Below are 26,117 nucleotides of genomic sequence, written 5' to 3' on the forward strand. Positions count from 1 at the left end.
ATTTCTTCTTCTTGGCACCATCACTGCAGGCTGTGTGCATTTAAATGAAAGCAATAACTGGGCGTGTCGGTATGTGATATGAGACTGTAAGAAGCTTGTTGAAAATTAGATCTGATCTATGAGCAACCATTTGATGAAATGTTGCTGTGGATGTGACTTTCCTTTTTTTTCTTGACACATATGATCATTCATTTCAGGATGTATGGGTTTTCTCATGTCGCCACATGGGGAAATGACGCAATCATCTAGCTGCACTTGTCACCTCAAGATTCAGTTCAAGATTCAAAGGCTTTATTGTCATATGTCAAAAAGCTACAGGGTAGTTGTTGGCAATGAACATCTTAAGTCCCAGGCTCCTTCAAAAATGCAACCTACATAAGACATAAAAATAAATAGTGTAATAAAATAGCAAGTAAAATACAGGAATAAGTCAAATATATACAAAATAGATATACTGTATATACTGTACGGTGGAAGGAAATACTGTATACTGTAATTATATTCAAGATGCGACAGTGTGAGTTTCCTTTAGCAGATTTCTAAGAAGTTCTGTTGATTAGAAATGTTTTTTCACTAAGATAAATATTGGCATTATATTAGTCACTGCTTTTAAAAGTTACTGATAAAGTAATAATAACCCTGGAATGTAAATACTGCCCGTCTTGTTGAGCAGCACCAACGTCTCCACAAAACGAGTCTGATGGCCTTTTGATTTTCTTCGTAAACGGCCCTGCCTTTGATACCCACCTTCACAGACCATCCACCCACCCAGGTTTTCTTTCCGAGGGCCAATGGCTGCCTTCCTTTCACCGGCACAAAGGGCTTTTAATGGCCCCTTGGCATGTGACTCAATGGGGACAGAAGACTGACCCGTCCCCTCCCCGACACACACGGACATGCAACCACATAAACAAAACCTACATGAAGGTACATGTGAGCTTACTCTTTGCCCCTACCCCCAACACACACACACACACACACACACACACACACGCCTTCCTGTCTCTCTTTGAACAGGAATTGACTTGATGATTCAGTGATATATTTACATGCATTAGTCTTCCCTTACATATTACTTTGCAATATATACACATAATCGTCTGTGGGTTTATAATATTTAAAGTTTAACTGATTTTATCCAAAAATATATATTTAAATATTTTGTTCCATTGCTTAAAGATGATGAGACCTCTCTCTTTAACCCCTTATGTCTCTTTTCATTTTCATTTTAAGCACAAACTGTTACATTGCATAACAAACTTGTTATGTCTTGATCAGTTTTTACTCTGTACCATTTGTAATTGTTTTGTTTTGTATTGTTGAGAATTGTATTCGATAAATTACAAAACAATAGTAAATGTCAAGCACAAGTTGATTTCACACTTATTGTATGTAAGAAATCGACGTGTAAAACATTTTATCTCAATTGGTTTAAATAAAGGTTTAAATAAAGGATTACAAAAAATCACTCACCACCAGATAATGCGAGCACATTCCTTGCATTGCTCTTCTAATGTGCTTCCATTGTACTTATCACAAACACATCCTCTAAACTATGTTTCTTTCTCTTTACTTTTCTATTCTTGTTTTATTTTAACTAATTTAAAATTGCTGACCATGAACCGCAATGTTTAACATTTGGACTTTTGTTGCCTCTCTCTCCACACTATCACCAATAACATGTTTTATTATCGAGTGTATGCCATGTCAAGCACAAAAAGGAACAAAGTTATTTTCACATGTGGTAAAAACTTTTAATTCCAATCCTTGATCTGCATGTACAAATATCTATAAAAAGTGAACACATTCACTCTTTGTATGTACATTTTGCAGCACGAAGTTAACTTGGGACCGACGAGAGGACAGAGAGGAAAGCGGGTCGATACAAGATATTTACCACCTACACATCCATCAGTATAGTCCATCACCGAAATTTCATTCAAGTGCTTATAAGTCACTTTTACTGTACATTCCTCCCCCAGCAACAGGATGCGTACACACACAGGAGGCCCAATAACTCATCAAAGCATTGCCATGATTCAAACACATTACAGTCAAACCATGCAAACAGACATCATCGAGTACTTCATTTCCATATAAATATGTATATATTCTATAATCTTAAAATCTTTATGCGCAGTTTATATGACAAGGAATAAAATTAGCAACACCAACAGTAACATTTTCATTGCTAAACCTTGTGTTGCGTTTGAGAGTTTTTACAGGAGGTATCACAGAGATCTGATGTTAAACTTTTCCTGGGTATCTGTTAGGAATGTGGTTTAGCCACTAGCTATGCATGACAAAAGAGAGGGCACCGGTTTCTCGGCTTATGCGTGTGTGTTGAACACATGTCTGCTGTTGTATCACATTCTTTGGAAATAGCTGCAGAAATTAAGGAAAGTAACAAAAATGGAGGAGACAATCTCAACTTAAAGAGTTTAACATTTAAACAGGACAAAACACCTAAATAAGGACTCTGAAAACCTTATGTTAAAAGACAGGAATGCTCCAAATCAGTGACAGAAATAAATTAACAAGGAACCCAACATACATGTGTGGTATTAAAAGCTGATATAGTAAAGGGCCAACAAGAAAACAATCATTTGTATCACCTCCTCTGCCAGGAAACCTCCATTTCTATGCATGCAGTGTGAAATAAAGCGGTTTCTTCCAGATAAATGACTGTGTATGCCTGCGTGTATATGTGTATGCGTGTGCGTAAAGTATTCCGCATTCACTTGTGATTCCCCTGGTAATGTAAATTTGAGTCATCAAACAGAGGGTTCTTCACTTCCATTTCTCCAGTCTGTCAAGGGGGGAAGAAAATGGATTTTTAGTCTTAAAACGAAATCGGAAATTATGGGTTTTTTGTGTGTGTGTGTATGTGTGTGTGTGTGTGTGTGTGTGTGTGTGTGTGTGTGTGTGTGTGTGTGTGTGTGTGTGTGTGTGTGTGTGTGTGTGTGTGTGTGAGTGTGAGTGTGAGTGTGAATGCATGCCTACCGGTGCAAGTCCGGGGCACTCGTATACTGTGAAGTCTCCTCCCACTTCTTCCTCATCTGATGTGACCTCGGTGTCAACCACTTTCTGTTCAGGTTTGTTACTGAAGAAGGGTAAAAAAAAGCCATGTGAGGTGTAAAGATCAGAGGATGTGGTTGAAATTCTTATATATCTGTATTAAGACATGAGAGACAAAACGGGGAAAGGAAGGGAGTTTTACAGAGAGTTTAAAATACTTACTTTCCCATTGAGAGCATCTGCTGTTTTTGATGTTGGTAGTGATACATTTGAGCACTTTGGGCTAGAGTCTTATCTCCCATCTGAGGATGTAACAGAACAAGGAAATGTGAAAACAGAAGCTTCAGCGAAATAGAAACAAAGCAAGCTCTAACAATAGCAGTTAGGTGAAGGAAGAGCCGTGCACTCACCGAGGTATCGTCGGCTGTTGTAGCGAGCACGCCGGCCCCTCCAAAAGCAGGGTAGTCCACCTTCTGAGCCAGACGCGATTCTTTCTGCAACCTGTAGGGGGCATTGTAAATCTGAGTCTCCAGCAATACTGAGGGCTGTTTCCTGCCTTTAACCTTTCACATGTCTTAAGAAACATGAACAGCAAATTGAAGTGTGATTTTAAGTTTAATAAGTATGTAGAAATTATCAAAAGTTTTGTTATAAATAATTTATGAGCATGAAGTGACATCATGTGCTTTATTATGCAATTAAATCTCACTAATAATTTGTGTTGTGTCTCAACTTGCATACTTCCGTTAGTACACAAAAATGGGGAATAGTTTATTTTCACTATTAATACACTAGAGAAGTGAGACCAATGTGACGAAGAGTCACAAGAGACACAAATCTTTTCAGACGGAGGTCCCTGAAGGGAAATCTTATCAAGTGTGACCTATTATGTATCAATTCAAGGGTACTTGACACGTAAAAGGTTTGGGAACCACTGGTGTACACTATGTACTTACATGCGTAGTGCGTCCATTTCGACAGGGTAAGGCAAACGCAAACGCACTTACTGTATGCACTTAAATTAGCAAATGTAGGTACGGAAGAACTTCAGATTGGTCTTTGTATTGTCTTCAATACGGTTTAGAGAAAGTACTCGACAACTAAAATCTCAAATTTAGCTTTCGCTTGTGTTACTTGAATTCACGTGTTCAGACTTACTTGACGTAACAGATGGCTGCCAGGATCACTGCCACAGTGCCCACCACCACACACAGCGAGACCAGAACTGCAGGTAGAAAGAAAGAGGACATGTTTAGGAGTCAATAATGAGTACGTTAGAGGACTGCCCTGCTAAATATAATTATAGCTTAGCTCATTTGCTCAATACGAGTTGTTATGGTCATCTGGGGTAAAATGATATGTAAGCAATAAACAAAGTGGAGTGAAAATAATTAACTGTTGGGAGAAGGGAAAACACATCATCTGTTTAAATCAGTATCGTATAGCAGCACTGGAATCTCTACCATCAGGCTTTAAAGACTTGTGGTCGGTGTTGAGGTCATAAAATCTTACTCACTGACAATAATGTTGTCCCTTTTGGATGCTGGCACAGTCAGAGGACCAACTCGGCCCAAAACTGCGCCGGCCCTGGGGTGGGGGGTCGGTGTGTTAGGTGGAGCAGAAACTGCAGGGCGGGGGGCTGTAGTGGTGTCACTCTGGTTTATCAGTTTTTGTTTGGAGGCCTCTAACTTGATTTTTTTAACATCTGGAGAGTGAGAAAGACACAAACAGAGACAAAAGTCATAATCGAAGGAGGGAGAAAACATAACATCTGATGGAGATAAATTGACAATTAGAGGATTTATATATTTTTTTTAAATCACTCTCTATACTTGAAGAACTTCCGCAACTCAAAACACAAAACAGGAAGCGATATGTTTGTTCTCTTACCAGGATGTTTGGCGGATTGCTTCGTTTGTTTCTTGATCTCGGTCACTTGCTGTTTTTCGATGACTGCGTGAAGGAAATCGATCTCTTCGTCCAGGTCAGGGTGGAATGTCACTTTACCTAAAGAACGGACAAGATTAAAAGTTTCACTGACTAAATCCGACAGATAATAAACTCTCTTTTTTTGTATTTAAGGATAAAATGAAAGTAAATAAATAAAAAAGGCAACTCCAAATTGCGTAAAAAAGCACCTTCATTCACACATAACATACAAATCAGTGCGCAAACACTGACACTAACCTCATATGCAGCACAAGCAGATACGAGGGAAATCCCCCTCGATCCCCCTCTGATCGACGTACAGTTTACAAAAACATTTTTTTTTCTGTAGGGGTGTTCTTAATGATTCTTTTCAGGGATGCACGATGACATCGGCACGTAACCCTAACCCTAACCCTAACCCATCTCAGTGTCTTACTCGATGCCAATCTGCCAATGATTCTTTTCGCTTAATCATTCAGTCTATAAAATCTGGGAAAGATATTGAATATTATTAATTTTACTACCATATGAGACAAAAAAGAAGCCGAACTGAGATACTGGAACAAGCGATTAACTTTCGTTGCAGCTTCACGTTCTGTCGGCCCCCTTATTTAATAATCAGCTCTAATTTTCTAAGTTGTTCCTCATGTCCCATAAGCTTGACTTTGAGCTTTTCTAGGTCTGGAAAACATCATTTTGCATCTTGTCCACTTTCATGACTAGTAAGTTGTAACTATTGTGTGTCAGAAAGGCAGAGACAGAGAGCACATGCATATGGTTTAGGGATGTGTACATGCGTTTTTCAGGGTCTCGCCTCTGAAGGGTTGAACAGGGAGTGTGCTCATGTGTGTTGTTTGTTTGTGGACTGGTAAAAAAAAAGGAGACAATACTAAAAACTGTTGTTAACAGCCCTCGAGGCCAGACAGTGAGCCACATTCCTGCAGAACTGTCGGGGTGTCCAGGGCGACGAGGGCCGATAGTGTGTGTGTGGCCGGGGGAGGAAGCACCGCAGGGGGCCGGAGCAACCAGCCAAACATTGGCTTCACTGGGCTTCAGTCGCTACATTCACAACAGATGCCATAGTTCACCGCTAATGGCGGTGATCAAAGTGCTATTTCCTTCTATAAAGTTACCCTGCAATATATCACATTATACTACTGCCGACCCTGATACAGATCTGTGTTGATGGTCATTTTAAATACATATTACCGTTTGAAATAAAAGCATTTTTAAGTTTTGCACAAACTACAGTGTGCCATGGATTCTTTTCGAAGGAGACTTGCATTCTGCATGTTGTTGAGACAACATTTCACCCATTCAACGAGCTCTTTACAAGGTGGAATAATCTCATGAAAGGTATTTGCACTCAAATCCTGAGAGGCAGCAAGTCATGTGAAAAGATGTTGAGAATACAAAAAGCTTGGCTAAAATGCCGAAGGAAAAGTTAGATGTAAAACCTTTTGAATGCCACTTGAAAAGAAATTTAAGACCAATTTTACACAAAATGTTTCCGCTATCCGGATCTGTGTTAAGTAAATGTGAGAGCCATTTGGGAGATTATTTTTAAAAGAAGAGATGTTACCAAGTATTTTTAGATTGTAAAATAAAACCCTTCTTCCCAAGTCTTAGCATTTTAAAGACTTTTGAAATATTGATCTAAGACATTTTAATACCAAATAAGGCCTTATTTTTTAGATTAATGAATTCAAGGCCTTTTAAGACTTTTTAAGGATGTGTGGTAACCCTGCCTTCAGCATCCTACAAGTCGTTTTGTATAACCTCCATGTATAAACTAGTGCTGAAAAATAAATGACCAGCGCTGCTGATAAATCACATTTTTACAACCGCCTACATTACATTAATGATTACAGTGTCACTTTCGCTCCAGAAGGCCGGCCATCTGGTTGAGTTAATGTGTATGATATGAGATGCCAGCACTTTCACTGCTTTGTTATCTTCTTACCCCCCTCCACTAATGGCCATTTAGTGCACTCCATAGCAGGTGTCTGTGGAGGTGGGATGCGCCATCTGTACTTTGCAGGTGGTTGTGAGCCCCAACCGTGCCCGTCTGCTCGCCAGCAGATTAAAATTGTGAGATAAAAAAAAAAAAAAAGGTGAGATATTTATCTGTGGATTAATAACCTGTGGGGAAATGGTTAGAAATAAAGGGGATGTATTTATTTAAAGGGAAATCCTCAGGACTCTACCAAGGCCGAAGATCATTCACCTAAGAGAAGTCGGTGATCGTGCGTATGTGTGTGGTTCGTCACACACTGACTAAGCACGCACACCTCTCCTTGTGTAAAAGAGTTTTGTCACCGGCTTGATAATGACCAATAACCTCTTGAGAGGCACCCAGGGGGCAGTCGGGTACAACAAACAAACACTAAGCAGCTCAACAGGGATGGAGGGTCACACACATCTGTGCTGTTATATTTTCCCACTTAAAAGCGATTCGCATTTCTCCCCCCCCCCCCAAAACACACGTGCGTACACACACACACACACTCCCTTTTTACGCACCTTGTCCTTTTTAAAAACTCTGAATCTGACTTGTGAGATACTGAGATTTCACAGTATCATGTCACTTTATCTCAAAACGTTTTGGCTGACATTTGTGTGGAAATTGCAAAATGTAGTAATTATACATCCTAACACACACACACACACACACACACAAATAAAAAGAAAGCCTCACCTCAGAGAAATCTAAATGAGGGACTTTACTTTCCTTACATTTCACAACATGCCATGACAAAAATGCCTTCCAAACATCAGGCATATCATCCTTTAGTATTGATATTGTTTCTATTAAGTGATATTTTTAGTTCTTAAACAAAACACTTGATTTCAGACGAGCAGTTTCATGCGTCACCATGTTGAGTATTTAGAAGCAGAAGGGCAGGTTGTAAGTGATCACAGTACCTCCCCCTCAGCACCTCCTCAATCCTGTGATAGATTATAGATTTATACTCCGTGTGTCCTGCTGCCCTCTAGTGGGAAGTGTAATATGTGGCGTATGTAGAAGGAGGAGACAGACAGAGAGACGACTGATGGTTCATTCTTCTCAATTCTCTGAAACCAGACTCTTTACTTACTTGACAGCTAACAAAATACAAAAAGGACACTGTCTTTTTCATGTCTTTCTAATTCATTCATTTTTTGTAGTGTTTTTTCATATTTGTATTGTAATTTTCTTCTATTCTATATTTATGTTTCTTGATTTTTACACTTGTTTTTGTTTTTCATTTCATGTTCTCTTACTATGTTTATGAAACGCACCAACACACCAAATCAAGTTCCTTGAATGTGAAAACCTAATTGTCAATAATCTGGATTATGATTCAGAATTATGTTCACTTTCCACAGCGCTTGGAGGAAAGGTCTGATAAACAGTTAAGAAGAAACAGACCAAAGTTTGAACAGAAACTCATATCTTCTTTATTAGTCTGTTTTTAGAATGAGGGAGTGATGGCAATGTGATTTTGCCCATAACATCTAACGTAGGTGAGGTAGTTTGCCTTGTAATTGTGGAGTCAACCTCCCACCTGCTATAAAAAGTTAGTCACAGCAAATGCAGAGCTTCGAGTAAATACAGGAAATCTGCTACAATTGTCTAACCTTCAGTAAACAGTCCCACCTGTTTCTCTTCCATCGTTTAAAAACATTCCAAGTCTACAATAAGAAATATTTCCTTTTCGTTCACAACCTTTTTTTGGCCAGAACTTGAGTTGCCAGTATTGGCTCATAAACACTTCGTACTAATGTCTTAATTTCTACAATATAGTCAAATATTTGGTATTTAAAAAAGTAATCTGAAAAAACAACATTTTGAAGAGAATGTATGCAGCATGGCATATAGTACATATTTCTTTAATTGTATTGTTAAAAAGAAATTATAAAATAATTCTCTCCGTCTTTGTTTCTTTTTCTGATTTGATCTTTTGGATGGTGTTGATAGCATCGAAATTGCAGGAGCAATCCCCTCCCTCGTCTCCACATGACTACGTCAGCAGGTCTGAACTGTCACTGCTGTTACTTCTCTTGCTGGTAGGTGGTGTAGGTTAGACTGGAAGTGTAGCCACCTCAACGTACTCCTTACTCCTCAAACTTACTCTTCAACGTAAAGGATTAGCCACAACAGATTTCCTTCTGACGCTCCGGCTGAATTTACACCATGTAGTTACAATGTGTGAAGCTATTTGATTACTCGTACGAGGAGGAATAGTGGTATCTGCAGATATGGAAGTATCCACATCAACAAAGAATCTGTATATAAATAAATGTAACTTTTACATGAAACAATAATGACATTAAATGGTCATTCAGTGGGCCTTGGTAGCAATTCACTCACCGGGGTGTGAAGCAATGTTTTGTTTTGCATTGCTAGTAAACTAAAACTGCAGTTTAGTGATCTACTTTCATGTTGCCAAAGTAAACTACTGCAGGATATGGGTTCATGTTGCGTGCCGCTGATCCACTAAAACAGCTGTTTTTGAGCATCTCTGTCTTCACAGTTTGTTGACCGCTTCATTGTATGTTACATAATGTAAACACATGTAAACACGCATACACAAAAACGGGAACAAACAAGTGTCTGATTTAGATTTAGAGCTACATGGAGGACAGAAAGAGAGCGTCTGTAATGCCTGGCTGTATTGAGACAGCCCTGCCTTTGGCACATACACTATTTAACTGCATATAAAGAAGACATCCCCATTCACACGCTATTTGTGCGGCTTCTGAAAAAAGGACATGGCTTCGAGGCATAGGCTACTGTATGTTTACCAATGGCAGCACACGCCTCTATGTCAAATACAAGCAAGTGCTGCATGCCTCACTAGTTTCATCCTCTCTGAGTTGAGTATGTGAATTATTAGACTCCATAAAGAGGGATTTCCAGTGACTACAACAGCAGAATGACCTTGAATTCCTGGACTTTACAGGCAACCAACCAAGTGCAAGGCCAGAGAAGTAAAATAATATATGACAGAGAAGCGCCGGTAGCATCATTTTGAATGCAAGATGTGTAAGAGGGGAGAGGAAGTTCGAAAGAGGAGCGTGACAGTAAAAGATGTGGCGTTACTGCAGTGACTGGAATGGGCTCATATTGAGACATTACAGGGACGAGAGAACTAAACACGAACCCTGCCATCAATAAATATTCAGTACTGTCGTCTTACAACTTCTTAGATAATCGATTTGATAAACATTTGAAAAATACTGGATTTTTTTTTTATCCCTATGAAAATAAATGCAATCAAAAGCATAGTTAATATTAATGTGACTGTTGGTAATGTCTGATAACTAGACCATCTAAAAATGACTAATGGATGCCACAAATGTCAACCAACATCCGATTATTCGACAGCCCTATCAAGCAGCCAGCAGAGGCAGTGTCGAGGCCACAGTGGGGTCTTAGGAGGCAGGGTGCAACGTTTGTCTACATGCTAGTTAAAAGTTTACCAGCCACTCAATAGATGACCCTAGTTTTTTTTGGCTGGGGTCAAGTGGAATATTATACCAGCATTTGGCTGGTAAATGGTGCTAGTTTTGTACACTGTTAGGAAGTAAAGCAGCCTTATAGCAGTAGCTGTAGTAGCCTCACACACTACCTTCTACAGCCAGACAAGAGAGAGTCTGCCTCAGGATGACTGCAGTCTCCTGGATCCACTGCTCTTCAGTCTCCTTTGTTCTAAAGGACACACGGATACTATCATCCTGCCACATACAGACATTATGTAGTTCTTTCGGACACATAACATCTCAGCATCTGACTCTCCCAAAAGATTGAGGCTAACTCGAGTGTCTAAGTGAGTTATGAAATTATTGTGATCATTCTGTAGAAAATTGGAAAATGCAACCAGTGAGTCAGCATGATAATTGAATTGGAAAAACAAAAGGGTACAAGTTCTGAGGCAAACGGTGCTTGTTGACAAACCAAAAGGTTTATCTACGAGTGTGTGAGTGAGACAAAGAAAGGAAAAAGAGGGAGAATGAACTGACTTACGGTGGGGGGGTGCAGGCAAATCGTGCTTCAGAATCAACGGTTTTGATAATGTGCGTTTTTCATGCTTTAGCAAGTGCACAACAAATGTTAGAAAATCAGTTGTTTAGTCGTGAAAACAAAGCCAGACGACAGACTGACTTCAGAGGTGTCATTTATTCATGGAGTGTAATGCTGCCAAACTACCAAAGCAGCCGCTGGACTGCAGCTTTGTATTGTGTTGTCATGCATTAAGATGTGACAAAGTGAATAAACCAAATGTGGTATATTTAGTAGAGTGAAATTATAGTAATTTCATCTGTTCATTTCAGCATGTTGTCTGCCTGTGTGTATACATGTGTGCATGCAAGTGTGAAAAAAAAGAGACAGTTGGTCTCTTATGCGGATCACTGTGTTCTGTGGTCTCTCTGGGTTTATGTAACCACGAGGGAGCTTAGCTGAGGCGGCCTACGATGTGCTGGATTCACATCACCACACAAACAGCAGCACCACATATACAATCCAAAGTAAGAATACTAATAACTGATCAGGTTTATCATCATAACATCCTCTCTTCTTCTGCACAATGTGACCTTTCCCTCCAATACATCCTCGCACTCATCTCCTTCTCATGTTTACTTGATGCTGCCGCCAATCATTTGAGCCAAGTTTGTTTCCTCTCCTGCCGCAGACCCATCTGAATTATTAATCCTGCAGAGAACACACACACACACACACACACACACACAGACACACACACACACACACACACACACACACGTGCCCACTGTCCATCGACAGACATAAATACACACACACAGACACACACATTTGAGCAGAGGCCAGTGCACTCAAATAAACACGAGATGTTTCCGTTTCTCTCTAATTTCTGCAGCGCCATATTGAAACACGGTGTGCGTGCCAGCAGCGCGATGACATGCCATGGAAATCAGAAAGATACGATATATTTTCGAAGCTCGGCTCTTTGATTGAATTACATTAGATTCAGTGATGGAGATGACGGGCAAGAGAGACAGAGAGAGAGAGAGAGAGAGAGAGAGAGAGAGAGAGAGAGAGAGAGGCATGTCGTCTAAGTGATTAAAGCTGCCAGTGCGGGGGCGGTGCATGTGTGCATGTGTTGCGGACGCAGCAGGGGCAGGGGCAGGGACGGATTAAAAACACAGGCTCAGACTGCACCATAGCTGTCAGAGATATGGATGGGAGAAGGAGGGACCACAGCAAGTACGTAGAGAGAAGAGAACTGTACAGGGCAAGAATTGCAGGAGATTGAAAGGAAGGAGGTTAAAGAGATTAAAGTAAGATCGACAGCAGGAGAAGGAAAGCACGAATCAAAAGGGAGAGAAAGAGGTGGAGTGGCAGTGAGATGTGGGCAACATGATACAGAGATCTACTGAAAATAAGAGAGACAAAGGGGACAAAGAATGAATGTGGAGGCAAGCAGAGAAATAACGGCAGTGAGTCAGTCAGGACATTTACATGCACTTGTGTCAAATCATCATTTAAAGATTAAGCAGGTTATCTTAGTGGAATTGAGGTTAGAGCATGTTATACAGTCTGGGAGACATGAATGGGTTTTTCTCCATTATAACTTTTATTGGAGAGGACTCTGCTGAAATCATGCAACTTTGGGATCCACGTGATCCCTAGAGGGTAAAGTCCACATGATTATTTACTATCATTGTTTGTTTGTGAAGTTTTCTTGTCTTTTTTGTATGATGTATGATTGAAAAACCAAAAGATATTTAATTTACGATGATACAAGACAAAGAAAAACATCAAATCCTGGAACCAGAAATAATTTGACAATTTCTTTAGAAAACTAAGTTTAACGATTAGTTGATCATTAAAATAGCTGCTATCATTTCAGCCATATTCAAACAGAAGTAATGTGTGTGTGTTAAGGTGTCTTGGAAACTAACTGCCTGATTCATAGATGCTTCTAGATGTTAGCCTGCAGAGTACCAGACAACAATCTCATGTAAAATGACCATATTTTAAGTTATTTGTGTGCATATAAATGCACTGAATCTGCGGAAGGGTTCATCAGTGTAGCCAGAGGAAACCAACCTCGCCTGAGGTCGGTATATTAAAATTCAGTTTCAGCTGCAATGTGATGAAATTAATGATGAGATGGTGTTTATGTATTTCATACCATGCTGATGGTGCCTCTTCCTCACTACGCAGCTTCCTTCCTCGTTCTCCTCCAACGGGGAGAGGCAGGGGCCACATTGGGAGGAGCCACGCTTGCAGAAGTGGCGTCCCTCTTTGGCACAGTCTAAATGGTTAGGGCACTTACTGCCAGCTGGGAGAGAGAGAGAGAGAGAGAGAGAGAGAGAGAGAGAGAGAGAGAGAGAGAGAGGAGAGAGAGAGAGCGGAGAGAGAAAAAAAAAAAGAGAGAGAGAGAGACAGAGAGAGAAGAGAAGAGAGAGAGATAGTATAGCGCCTAGCTAGATGACGAGATCTATTTACGATCTCTATATCTGCTCCGCATCTCTCTCTCTCCTTCTCTCTCCCTCTTCTCTCTCTCTCTCTCTTCTTCTCCTCTCTCTCTCTCTCTCTCCTTCTCCCCCTCTCTCTCTATCTTCTCCTCTCTCTCGCTCTCTCTCTCTCTATCTCTATCTCTCTCCTCTTCTCTTCCTCTTCTCGTCTCTCTCCTCTCTCTCTCTCTCTCTCTCTCTCTCTCCCTCTCTCTCCCTCTCTCTCCTCTCTCCTCTCTCCTCTGCTCGTCTCTCTTCTCTCTACTTCTCTCTCTCTCTCTCTCTCTCTCTCTCACTCTCTCTACCCTCTCTCTCCTCTCTCCTCTCCTTCTCTCTCGAGAGAGAGAGGAGAGAGAGAGAGAGTTTAATTAGTAGCCACACTGCTGTGATGCAGAAATGATGCTTTTAAAGAGGCAGTTAAAAAGCAGTCTTTATGCAGAAAGAAGTACTATAAAAGTGACAATAAGAGTTGCTTCAACCTCACAAGCGACACTCCTTTCATGAGTAGACGTGTCAGCTCTTCTGCTCCATTCAGAGATGACACGTCTGCCCTCGAGCAGAGCCTCTGCTGATGTCAGAGTTACATCACAGAGTCACTTTAAAAAAAAAGAGTTTTTAGCGTTTGCTGTGACCTCCTAATGGCTTACATATGGGCGAGGTTTGCCAGATAGGACAAGAAGGTTAGGCGAGTCAGAAAAGTACAGTTTAAATAATTTTCGCAATGTGGTGAGCCCCACCTGTTTGCCGATACGAGTCATGTTAAACCAAAGTAAAGAGTGATCTACAGCTGCTCTCTCACAGGTCTGCCAGAGCTCAAACACACACGGGAAGAAGTGGGTCACAGAACCACAGCAGGTGAGTTTCTTAGCAGAGGGCAGGTGGAGCACTGGGGAGCTATCAGAGCAGATAATGAGCTCGGCAGTTGTGCACCGCGGCCCGGCTAAAGGTGAACAGCACAGTGGGTGCTGATACTGACATAACAGACAGGAGGTGATATAAGGCGGGAAGAGAGGACGGACGCCGTATTTTTCAGGGATAATGGGTCTGAAAGGTCAGGGTTGTTCAAGTCTACAGGTGACAGAACAGTGTAAGAAACAAACGGTTTGAGCTCGGTGGGTCGTGCATTTGAAGTAGTGAGACAGCAGCTTATTAAAAAATATGTTATTACCTCCGCCAAAGAGATAGTTATGTTTTTGGCTCGGTCTGTTTGCCCGTCAGCAGGATTACTTGAAAAACTATGGGCCCGATTTTCATGAAGCTTGGTGGAAGGGTGCAGCATGGGCCAAGGAAGAACCCATTAAAATTTGGAGCGGATCCGAATCACGGCCCGAATTATGTTCAACTTTTATTACCATTGTAAAATAGTTTATTTTATTTTTTGCTGCAGTGTCGGAATAATCTGAGAAATGAGTTCCTGAACTTGGAAAATTAATGTGAATGCCTAAACCTTGGAAACGGGACCATCCGACGAGCACGTGAAATCTGCGAGTGTCATTCTGGTTTAGAGATGTACTTGAATGTATTTATGATTTATTAAAATGATCTACCAAAGTGGTCAAACAGACCTACTGTATCAAACACTAGGCCTGCCAGACGCTATGAAATACATTTAAAACCCTTCTTGTCTTGAGTGCAGTCGTACCTCTTTTCTTAACTAGATTTGTTTTCGATTGCTACACAAGAGAAGAGAATTACGTGTGACAGGAGATCGCTGAGGGGGGGAGTCTCAATGACCCGTAACTTCATGCGTTAGTGAAGGAGCACATGTGCAGACGGGGAGTGTTGCAGGAATGAAGAGCAGATAGAAGCGGGGCCGGCAGTTGCCTTTAGTATCTGTGTACACATATGCGTGCATACATCGATACATTTTTCTACATGTAAGTTTTATCTAAGATAAAAACAGACGATAGGTGTTCCAAGATTCCATATTTAGCGTTGCGTTATGTGTAGATGGATTACATATTTATGATTACACAGAGTTTGTGTACATTGCTCCTTTTCCAAATACTCTGCTCCCGCTACTGTCGCTTTGTCTGACTGGAGGGATGCTAAACTTCAGTCATTGGACAATAATTTCCCTTATTGCCTCTTTGTCACTTATAACGTAACATGTTGCTTTTATTCTGCATTTCTTGGTCTATTTTTGACCCAGTCATTCTTGATTTGGCCCATACATAATGATTGTGAAATGTTTTTCACAAGAGAGATGGAAACACACGTCCACTTCAGGGAGTGAACGGTGGAGTGACGCATGTGTAATCTGAAACTTTGTTTTCCGTTTCTGTCGCAGAAGGAGCAGGAGTAAGGGGATTTTTGTGAAACATCTGTAGCTGAGGGTTTATTCACTGTTCCACAAAACTAACAAGCAGGTTGACGACTTCCTGAGCGTCTTTTTCTTTTCTCACGGTTTGACAACATCTCTGTCGCTTGACCCCGTTGCAAAGTATTTCCAAATCCCTGTGTGTGCGAAATGCTTCCGTTAATGGTTTCTGCTCCTCTTCCTCCCTCAAATCGTCGTAGCTTCTATTTTTACATGCTACGTGGTTTCCTTTTAATATCCCTGCAGGCATCGTCTGATCTTTTCACATGTTCTTATTGATTTCCTTCAACACCCATGACCTTAGAGGGAAACAAAGTGTCACTGGAAACAGACCTGCGAGTGGAGTGGAATTAAGTCTTGGGCATATGCCTCTGCATGTCATAAGACTTCATACAAACAAACTAAAACTAATGCTACTGTCGTCTCCTACCATTCATACTCCCAATCACAAGCATAACTGCAGACTTACAGATCCTTGCAGGTGTCTTCAGTGTTGAATTCTGCATTATTGTAACTGGTTTAACACGGTCACAAATAGTGACATAATGACATTAGTAATTCATCTTATTTCTCAACTTTTAACGACACAGGATGTCTCCTGCCCTTTCTAAAAATCGTTCATCCTCCCCTAACATCACCCACGAGTCGTGTCTTCAAATTATTCCGTTGCACTTTTGTTTTTATGACTCATTGATCCAGTAACTGTCTGAGGATCAAGGGACGGCCCCAGATCAGGTGCAGATGACAGGACTCATGTCACAGATCAAAACATCTCATTCCCGTCTAAAACTGGGAGACCTTTCTTCATTGTGAGGATTTGACAATTTAGGCCTAGTTCACACGTACAACAGGGGAACGACGTGAATGCGGAGTTCTTCCTAAAAAAGTCTGTCCACACAAGCACTTTATAAATAAAATAAAATCTCTGTCTACATGGAAAACAAAAACACAATTGAAGCACCGTCATGGCCGGTGGGCAGGTTGGGACGATGGATGCATGAAGAGAACTGGATTCAGCGTTGGAGGCGGGCTCCGGTTCATTCCTTTGAAAGTTGCTCAGTGGTGCACAATGATTTCAATAAGGGCTATTAAAGTTAGTACTGGGAAGTTGATTTACCTCAAAGGAAATGAGACACTGATTTACAGAGGTCTCTTTCCCAATGTAAGTTAATGGGAAAATGTATTTTTGGGCCCCATGGTATCACGTGACTGACAAGGAATTTGTTATTCCACGGTTTGGCTACTGCGAAAATTGGCTTCAAAGCCTGGCGCTTGTCCTATGTTTTAAAAAAGTAGCCATGCACGTGTGGACTAGGCCACACAATAGAATACATTTGTCAGATATGTGCCTGTGTGTTTGTATGTGTACGTTTTATAAAAAGGGATAGAAATCAAAGGGTAACTCACAATGTTTCATACTTATATTCAATGTTTCAAGATGAAACTGGCTTCATCAGGGCCAGGCTTTTGAAAGGGATTCTTTGTACGGTATTCATGTTTTACTCACTGTATTATTAAGTGCTTTTGGTTTCACAAATAAAAACTAAATGAAGAAAAGTTCATTAAAATATCAGACAGCCAGTGCTGAAAACAACCACAGACCAAAAACAAGTGTCTGTAGTAAAGGCAAGATACACTTACGCTTCAGTATCACAAGAGAGAGTATTGAGATATTGTTGCAATATTGTAGCAATAATCCATCGCAAGAGACTTAATCTCAGTGGATCGCTGGATCACTTACTGTATTTGTCCCGACCCCACATTGTCATTGTGCACAAAAAAGACAATTTGAAAATCCTGGCACATAAATGAACCACTGGTGTCAAAGACAAAAAAGGAAGAGGCATTTAATCCCCGGTATAATCGAATAAGCGAGAAAGCAATGTCCTCTATATTTTTTTTAAGTCTGCCATTCTATTATAATAGAGCTGACATCTCGGCACCTCTGGCCATCACTTCATCTGTTATTCATCACGTTGGAAGTTAATATGGTGGAACCTATTGCAGTCACATGAATGCAGATAATTATTCTCCTCACACTAAAAGCACCCATATATACACAAACACACACGCAGGCACAAACCGACTGTATGCCCACTTCATTATGATTGCGAGGCATGGTCACGGTGAGAAAACGCGAAGACGGTGTGAAAATCAGGGAAAACCACGAACGGCTGCATGAAACCTTTTGTTCCACCAGCAGATTTAAATCATTATTATTATCTTACCAAACTCAGATTCATAATGGCACCTTTTTCTTTACGCAGCTGAATCAATGAAGATCATGATAATTACATAACAAAGCAGCTCAAATCTATTTGCCAGTATGACAGAGGAGCCACAGAAGTGAATGTCAAGTCGCCATAGGAGGGCGGCCTTGCACCAACATGCCTCCCACAACAGTGCTAATTAGAGTTTTCAATCAAGGAGGCGGAGGAAGAGAAACGCAAAACAAGAGACAGGCAGGGAGATGGAGGTGATGGAACCGACGCCTTCCTGCAGTACATCAGGTCGTTTGAGATCAGAGAAGACAGTGTGAAAAAAAACCTTATGTAACTCAGGGGACTCAGAAAGTAGTCCTTGGAACGAGTGAAAAACGACTTTCTTACCCATCTGCTGCTGCTGTTGCCAGGCTGTGTGCTCAGCAGCAGCTATGCCAGAAAGAACTGAGAGGCAAACAGAGGTATCGTCACACAGCCTGGTGAACACCTACACTCACAGAAACACACTCGGGATAAAATGCTAATTTTTCTTGTCACGGTTAACTCATTCAAGCTGTTCCGCAGATACAATGCAACAAATTTCACCCAATCTGTAAATGTGTGTGTGCCTGTGATTTAGAAAGGAAGTAGGAAATGGGAAAGCCAGGAGGGTCGTACTCTCCCATTGTGTGTGTTTCCTGACCCTCTGATAGCAGACAGGAAGTAAGATAAACACTCCAAATGCAAGTGGAAACATTGAAAGAGCTCTTCACTTGATATGTAACCCCACTGTTTATTTCCACATGGATAAAGTGCGTGGGCTTTTTTTTTTAGTTTATCCAGCATGCCACACTCCCAAATGATGATAAATAACATATTCTTTTGTCTAAAAACCTTCAATATCATGTTATATATACATGTTAAGTACCTTTTAAAAGCACTTGATAAATACAATGTATTATTATTATATACTGGGACAGTAATTCGTGGGCAGTCTGTGTGTGTGTGTGTGTGTGTGTGTGTGTGTGTGTGTGTGTGTGTGTGTGTGTGTGTGTGTGTGTGTGTGTGCGTGTATATACAGTGCTGCTTGAAAGTTTGTGAACCCCCCCAGACATGGTCATTGTTTTTGTACAAAAATGTAAAATAACCTTATTAAATGTACATCCAAACACCAATTTGTAACTTTCCAAATAATGGACACAAACATTATTTAACATTATTATCATTATTTATTCAACAAAATGAAAATTTGACCTGTGCAAAAGTAAGTGAACCCTTTTAGTTAGTAGCTTGTGACACTCCTTCTGCAGCCATTACTTCAACCAAACGTCTTCTGTAACCCCTGACCAGTCCCTCCCATCTTCAGTGGGATTTGTGCCCACTCCTCCTTGCAGAAGCCAGTTGAGAGAGGTTGGAGGGACATCTGGCATGTACCCCCCGCTTCAGGTCTAGCCACAACATTTCTATTAGATTGAGGTCCGGACTTTGACTAGGGCAATCCAGAGTACGAATCCTCTTTCTTTTAAGCCATTCCTTGGTAGTTTGGCTGGTATGCTTTGGGTCGTTGTCTTGTTGCAGAACCCATTTTGGGCCCAGCTTCAACTCCCTGACTGATGGCAGGAGATTCTGACCAAGAATTTGTTAATAGGTCTGAGAATTCATGTTTCCCTGGATAATATGGCGTCGTCCAGGTCCGGAAGCAGAAAAGCAGCCTTCACATTTCCACCACTATGCTTCACTGTTGGGAGGAGGTTCTTTTCTTGGTATGCTGTCTTGGCTTTTCTCCAAACATAGCGTTTTTTATTGTGACCAAATCGTTCTATCTTGGACTCATCTGTCCTGGGAATGGACTTCCAGAAGGCCTCTGGTTTGTCCAAGTGCTCTCTGGCTAAATTGAAACGGGCAGCTTTGTTCTTTCTTGAGAGCAGAGGCTTCCTTCTAGCAACCCTCCCATGAATGTCATGTCTATTCAATTTTCGTCTGACTGTAGACGCATGTACATTTACCTCAGATGCTGCCAGAGAGGTCTGCAACTCTCCAGAGATGATGTGTGGGTTGGCTTTTACCTGATTTATTATTTTTCTGGTGCTTCTTGGTGATAGTTTTGATGGACGACCACTTCTAGGCAGAGTTGCGGTCATGTTGAATGCCCTCCATTTGTAAATGATTTGTCTTACAGTGGATGGATGGAGCTATAATCTTTTGGAGATGGTCTTATAGCTTTCCCCAGACTGATGGGCTGTCAGTATCCTTCTCGGATATCTCCTTTCCTCGGCATTGTTGATCTGTGTGGGTACACCTTGGCACTACAGTGGTTTGGTTGGTTTCCGCTCTCTTTTAATTTGTGTTGCCCAAAACCTTTCCTAAGAATGTCTCATTTGATTGGTTTGCTTACTTGACTAATTAAGCACCCAAATGTGTTTCATCTGAGTCTGTTTTTTAAGAACAGCCACATTAAAAGAAAGCATTAAGGAGTGGGCAGACAGAACTAAAACTGTGTGATGAGAGGAAAAGAAATAACAACTGGAGATATAGAAAGAAAATATATTTTGCTTGCTTAGCCACTTCAACAAAGAACAACATATTATAAACAAAAATGTGTACAACTTGAAGGAGTTCCTTGGCTTTGCGTAGCAGGGCATGAAAAACTGGCCTGATCAGAAAGTTATTCTGCTCTAAATCTTTACCAACATTGCGGAAGAAGCTGCCACATCAACTTTGATAGCTTCACTTCTCAGAAAACAATGTCAGAAAGCCCTGAGCCTGAATTAGATGACTAAATGTGTGGAAACTGTCTACCTTAACAGTTTCAGTATACTAATGTAGCATAGCTGTGTGGTTCCCACCATAATCTGGTGCAGTAACTCCTACATGTGACATGTTTTGCCACACTTGGTGGTAAATGGGGCATGACTTAGCACCTCTTTAAAAATACACACACACAGACACGTCATAATGCAGAAAATACAGAGGTGGCGAGTAAATAGACACACGGGTGAAAAGGAAGTGACTCTCAATGGAATTCAAGTTTGTAGACGGTGGAAAAGAATGTATATTTTTGGCCTCTCATGGTGCAGGCATGTCTCTCCTGCCTTATCTCTGCCTGCGTCTGGCATTTGTCTTTGCTGTTGCAGTAGTTTCTGTCATGTCAGACAATGGCGAGTCTAACGCATTTACACAGGGGATAATTACTGCGTCATTATCATTAGAGTGGAGCAGAGCAGCAAACAAAACAAAGGTTAAAGGGATTTATACATCGGCACCCTGAATTAGTCTTTCTTCATTTTCTTTTTCATGGTCATCACGCTGGTTGGTCTCTGGCTCGTCCAGTTGTTAGAATAGTCTTTGATGCAACAATTAAATTACCTCGATCTGAATGATGCTGATTTGGCTCACATTTAACGTAAACTTAGTTTTCAATAGCAAACCAGTATTTTTACCCATGTTATCAAAAGCACTTCTGGGTATGACTATGCGCTACAGAACAAGTGCAAGCATTGATATGAATAGTACTTCTATACAGCCTTTCATGGTAAGGATGTGGTTACAGACAAAAGCACACCTTCGCATGCAAAATTGCTGACATAGAAAATTGGCTGTTCTCAATTATATTTAAAGAATTACCGTCCTGTTTTCTTTGCAAACTTATGGGCCTTTAAAGCCCTTTGCGATGACTAACTGGGGTTTCGAGGCTCTATCTAGCAACAATATCGGCAAGGCTTTCAAAAATGCAGAGAAATGTTGCTAATAGTTTTAGCTTTCTGCTAACCAAGGCTAAACTGTGAGCAACATCTTTTTATCTCCATCTCTGAAACACTTAGGCAATATAGTCTTGCTTTGCAGTGTAGGCAGTTGTTGCCAATGCTGGAATATCAACTTTCCCTGCAGGATATTCCACCGTTTAATCAGACTTTCATCATCTGAAGGGACGTGCACACACATCTGAATTTGTAAAACAGCCAATAGAGTCTGAAATGAAAATAATGCCTAACCCCAGCTGTAAGGTTAAGGGTAGTACTAAAACTGAAGGAGCATAGTGCGTTTCATTTCAGCTAAACTGTGCTGACTCTGGCTTGCTCAGATGTCTGTAAGCGCTCTGTAAGTTGATTAATTGTTGCCCTCTCATTTCCTGGAGAGGTCTGGTAGCCGACTACGCTCTCAAATGAAGAAGCCGAAGGTCGGGGGGGGGGGGGGGGAAGAAGCCCCCACTGCTGTCTGACCACTTATTTTTCAGGCCTCCTATTGAGACAACAAGGACCACAATGAGTCAGATCAATAATATCTTTCCTGGTTGTTGCATGATTTAAGTATAATGGTTACCATCATATAATTGGTCATTTTCCCTTTCTCTCACTGATGAAAGCTGGTAATGTCAAATCCCCTCAAAGACCTACACAACAGATCCATTTTAAACCACAGGGAGCACTTGTTAGCTTTAAACTGCATCTTCCAAGTTACTTCCTGGAAGCTCTGAGCTCACACACAATATATATCAAACTAAGGTAAAAAAAAAAAAAAGAGAAGAAGAAAAGATTTATTGATTTCCCACCAAAACCTTCTAGAGGTGGTATTATTAATGCTAAATCTGACAAATACAAATGTCATCTAACCAATTGCAAATATACGTAAACCACATTTTAATCTCAGTCCATGAGGATAAAAATCATTACGTATGAACCCTGTCATCTGCTCTTTGGGCTTTATGTCACATGGCAGTGTGTGTGTCGTGTCCCCTTGACTTTTCATTGCTCTCAATCTCCACTACAACGTACGCAGATGACTAATTTTGCCGCAGGGCAAAGAACAGTGATTAAAAAACACCGCAGCCGGTGGCTGTGTATGTGCGTGACTCTGAAGATATTAATCGTTAAACATTAATCCTGGTGGAAGAAAAGGCCGGGGGCAGCGGCTCTCTGAATACATCATCACACCAGCTCTATGTGGGTTCAGCGAATGACAAACCTGGCATTTAAACGTGGCAGCACAACAATGATCCAGCTGAATTAGAATATTGAGAAGTGAAGATGACGTTTCCAGAGGGAAATGCAAATATATCACGTATATAATATAAAAGGACTTTTCTGCTGCTTATTCCCCACTGAACCTAAATGACACAACACATTCTGCATGTTAAGATGATTCATTCTGCCAGTTGTCCTGCAGACGAGACTTCATTTATGTCATCAATTGGGTTAAAAAGGAGATTTTGGATTACTTCCATTCCAAGAACCAAATGTCCTGTGAAAGCGTTCTCTGGCATATTTACACATGAGGATGTGTCAACGTTTGCTGAATCAACTACCTGATTACCATACACTACATGCTGTTGTCACACTTGTCATAACCAAAATCACCATGAAACCCGACTCGCTGTTTACACTGAACAAGCTTTTTTAGGTTCTGTAGATGCCTCCAATATAACGATCCAACGATCTTTAATAAAATACCATTTACTTAATAGAAAGTGCCAGTGGAGAAGATATAATTCCTGTGCAGCTACAATATTCAATGTGCTGTAATCTTTTACTTTACATGAGTCTAAAAATGTGTTACTTTGCCTTGTTTCAACACAACATACTCAAGCAATAGCCCACACACTGACACACTGTCACACATTGTTACCAACAAGCTGTGTTCAAATGTAACAGGTGCTGAAAACACGTCACCAGAAAGATCATATAACTGCTGATGACACCAGACATATTATTATTTTCTTTCTGGAGGCAACGTCGACATCTTTTAATCTATTCTGACACTGAAAACTTCTCTAGGTCACCAAACCATCTTTTCCACCAGTTTGGTTTTTCAGCAGTCGAGAGAGGAAATATTGGTTGAATTTCACCAGACTTCATAAATTCACCCACACAGAGGAAAAACAACCCTGACACTGCGTCACATCCTCTCCATCTTCTTTGTCGTGTACAAGCAAAATGAAGCTGTGTCCAGGTCAGGGCAGTAAATGTTCAGTGTGAGTGCAGTCTGTGTGTTCAGCGCGCGTGTGTGTGTGTGTGTGTGTGTGTGTGTGTGTGTGTGTGTGTGTGTGTGTGTGTCTCAGATAAAGGCTAAAGATTACATGTGAGAGTCCAGCTGTTGGTTCTCCCACAGGGTTTCTGTGTTAAAAGCTCAGAAGCAGATTATCTCCCCTGCACACATCAACAGCAATCATCACTGTGTAGAGACCCAGTACACACACACACACGCACACACACACACACACACACACACACACACACACACACACACACACACACACACACACACCATACTAATATTTCCAATTAGAGCTGCAACAATTAGTTGACTACTCGATCAGTCGAAATGCTGTTTTCAGTCTCTCGAATGTGGAGATTTCCTGCTTTTCTCTGTTTCATATCATGTTAGACTGAATATCTAGACATCACCTTAGCCTTTGAGAAACTAGGATCAACATTTTCACTCATTTCTGACATTTTACGGACCAAGCGGTTAAATTGAGAAAATAATCTACACATTAATCTGAAATGAAAATAATGGTGAGCTGCAGCATTACTTCCAACATCTCAAAACCGTGCTCAAACCAGTTAATCTATTGAAAAAAGATTCACTAATTCATTCCCGTTTACATACATGTTTTGTTCGGTTACAGCCTATATATACAGTTACAATTAGAATATATATTTAAAGTACAATCAGTTGGTTGCTTTTCTCTTTTTCTAAACATTGGGAAGCACATTATTTGGATTTCGTGGCTGCTCAGTTCAAGTATTGTTTTTTAATTTAGTAACTTCCTCATGATAGCAATTATTGCTGAGATATTATATAGTGGTAAACAACTAATCAAAGCAATACTACATAAATTAATAAACAATTAAAAAAGCACCTCTATATCACAGTACAAGAATATTCTTATGGCTATTTCCACATGGATCTCCCATTAAAGTGGACCCACTTCACATTTGGGCTAGATAGGTGTACCAAAATAACAACATGGAAGCATACAAGGAAATCATCTAACAAGGAAGGACTTTTTGTTTTTTAAACCATTGTTTTTCCTTATGCTCTTCTCTCACTCACTCACAGGTAACACTACACCTAGTCGAACCTGTCCAAAATCTGAACTCATGGGATATCCCATAATAGCAAGCTACTTTATCAACAATACAACTAACACCATAAACAACAAAAAGACACGTGTCTCATAAACTATATATAACAGAAAGCCCCTGTCTTGTTGTTTGTCACGAGCACATCACTTAAAGATGTCCCAGTAACGGTTGTTTATGAGACTAAATGAGCTAACACTGTCGAGGGTAATTGTGGTTGTAATGTGTACTCATTGTGTATTTACCTGGAAGGCTAGCACTGACGGGGTCGACACAGAACAGAACCGCGGCGAGCAGCAGCAGCGAGGCCCGGCGCAGGCGTCTGTTCCGCGGGCTGGAGAGCAGCAGCATCCTTGGGGTCTTCTCGGGGACAGATAACCGCAGACGGGGACAGAGTTCGTTGTCATTCCCCCATCACTTATGCTTTATGTTTATATGTTGTTTATGCGATAGAGCTTTAGCGCAAAGTACACACAGCGATAAACCGAGCAGATGTAACCGGGACGCAGTCTGTGACACACTGCGCACTGTAATCCGTGGCAGGGCTAAAGATAGCGGAGCTCCAGGGGAGGAGGGTGTGTGTGTGTATTTGACATGCTGCCTTCATGGTCTCCTCGTAAACTCCTCAATTAAAACAGACTGTTCACCTAGAAGACCTGTGTTTACGGTTTCAATTATTTTTTTGGAATCATTTGTGCAGAATAGAGGCTTAAATTATTACAATATTTCCCTAAAAATATGCAAATAAAAAAAGTGAGAGGCAGGAAAGAAAAAGGATAAATCCTTCACCCCAGCATGTAACTTTGTGTACATTACATTATGTCATTTAGCAGATGCTCTTATCCAGAGCGACTTACAGTGAACTAACTACAGGGACAGTCTCCCTGGAGCAACTCAGGGTTAAGTACCTTGCTCAGGGGTACAAAGGTGGCAGCCCTGGTATTGAACTCACAACCTTCTGGTTTGGAAGGTGTACCACCAGACCACTAGGCCTTCACCACCCACACTCTGTGTGTTGTAAAAAAGAAAAATAATAAATGGTTACCATATTTCTTTTTAAATGCTTCAGTTTATCATTCGAGC

General features: G+C 40.8%; 1 protein-coding gene across 2 annotated transcripts; it reads right to left on the reverse strand.

Moving 5' to 3' along the window:
- Window positions 1-1,729: 1,729 nt before the first annotated feature.
- npdc1a (neural proliferation, differentiation and control, 1a) lies at window positions 1,730-25,579 on the reverse strand. Of its 2 annotated transcripts, XM_029444037.1 has the most exons (9): window positions 25,280-25,579; window positions 13,107-13,256; window positions 4,909-5,025; window positions 4,535-4,723; window positions 4,177-4,243; window positions 3,429-3,519; window positions 3,241-3,320; window positions 3,004-3,103; window positions 1,730-2,809 (listed from the first exon to the last, which is right to left on the reverse strand). In XM_029444037.1, the coding sequence occupies exons 1-9, from the start codon at window positions 25,383-25,385 to the stop codon at window positions 2,738-2,740; spliced, it is 972 nt and encodes a 323-aa protein (XP_029299897.1). In that variant the 5' UTR covers window positions 25,386-25,579; the 3' UTR covers window positions 1,730-2,737. The 2 variants fall into 2 exon arrangements, with proteins under 2 accessions (XP_029299897.1, XP_029299898.1); XM_029444038.1 differs by lacking the exon at window positions 13,107-13,256.
- Between the last annotated feature and the right edge of the window lie 538 nt (window positions 25,580-26,117).

This window comes from Cottoperca gobio, chromosome 12, assembly GCF_900634415.1.
Source record: "Cottoperca gobio chromosome 12, fCotGob3.1, whole genome shotgun sequence".
NCBI classification, from domain to species: Eukaryota; Metazoa; Chordata; class Actinopteri; order Perciformes; family Bovichtidae; genus Cottoperca; species Cottoperca gobio.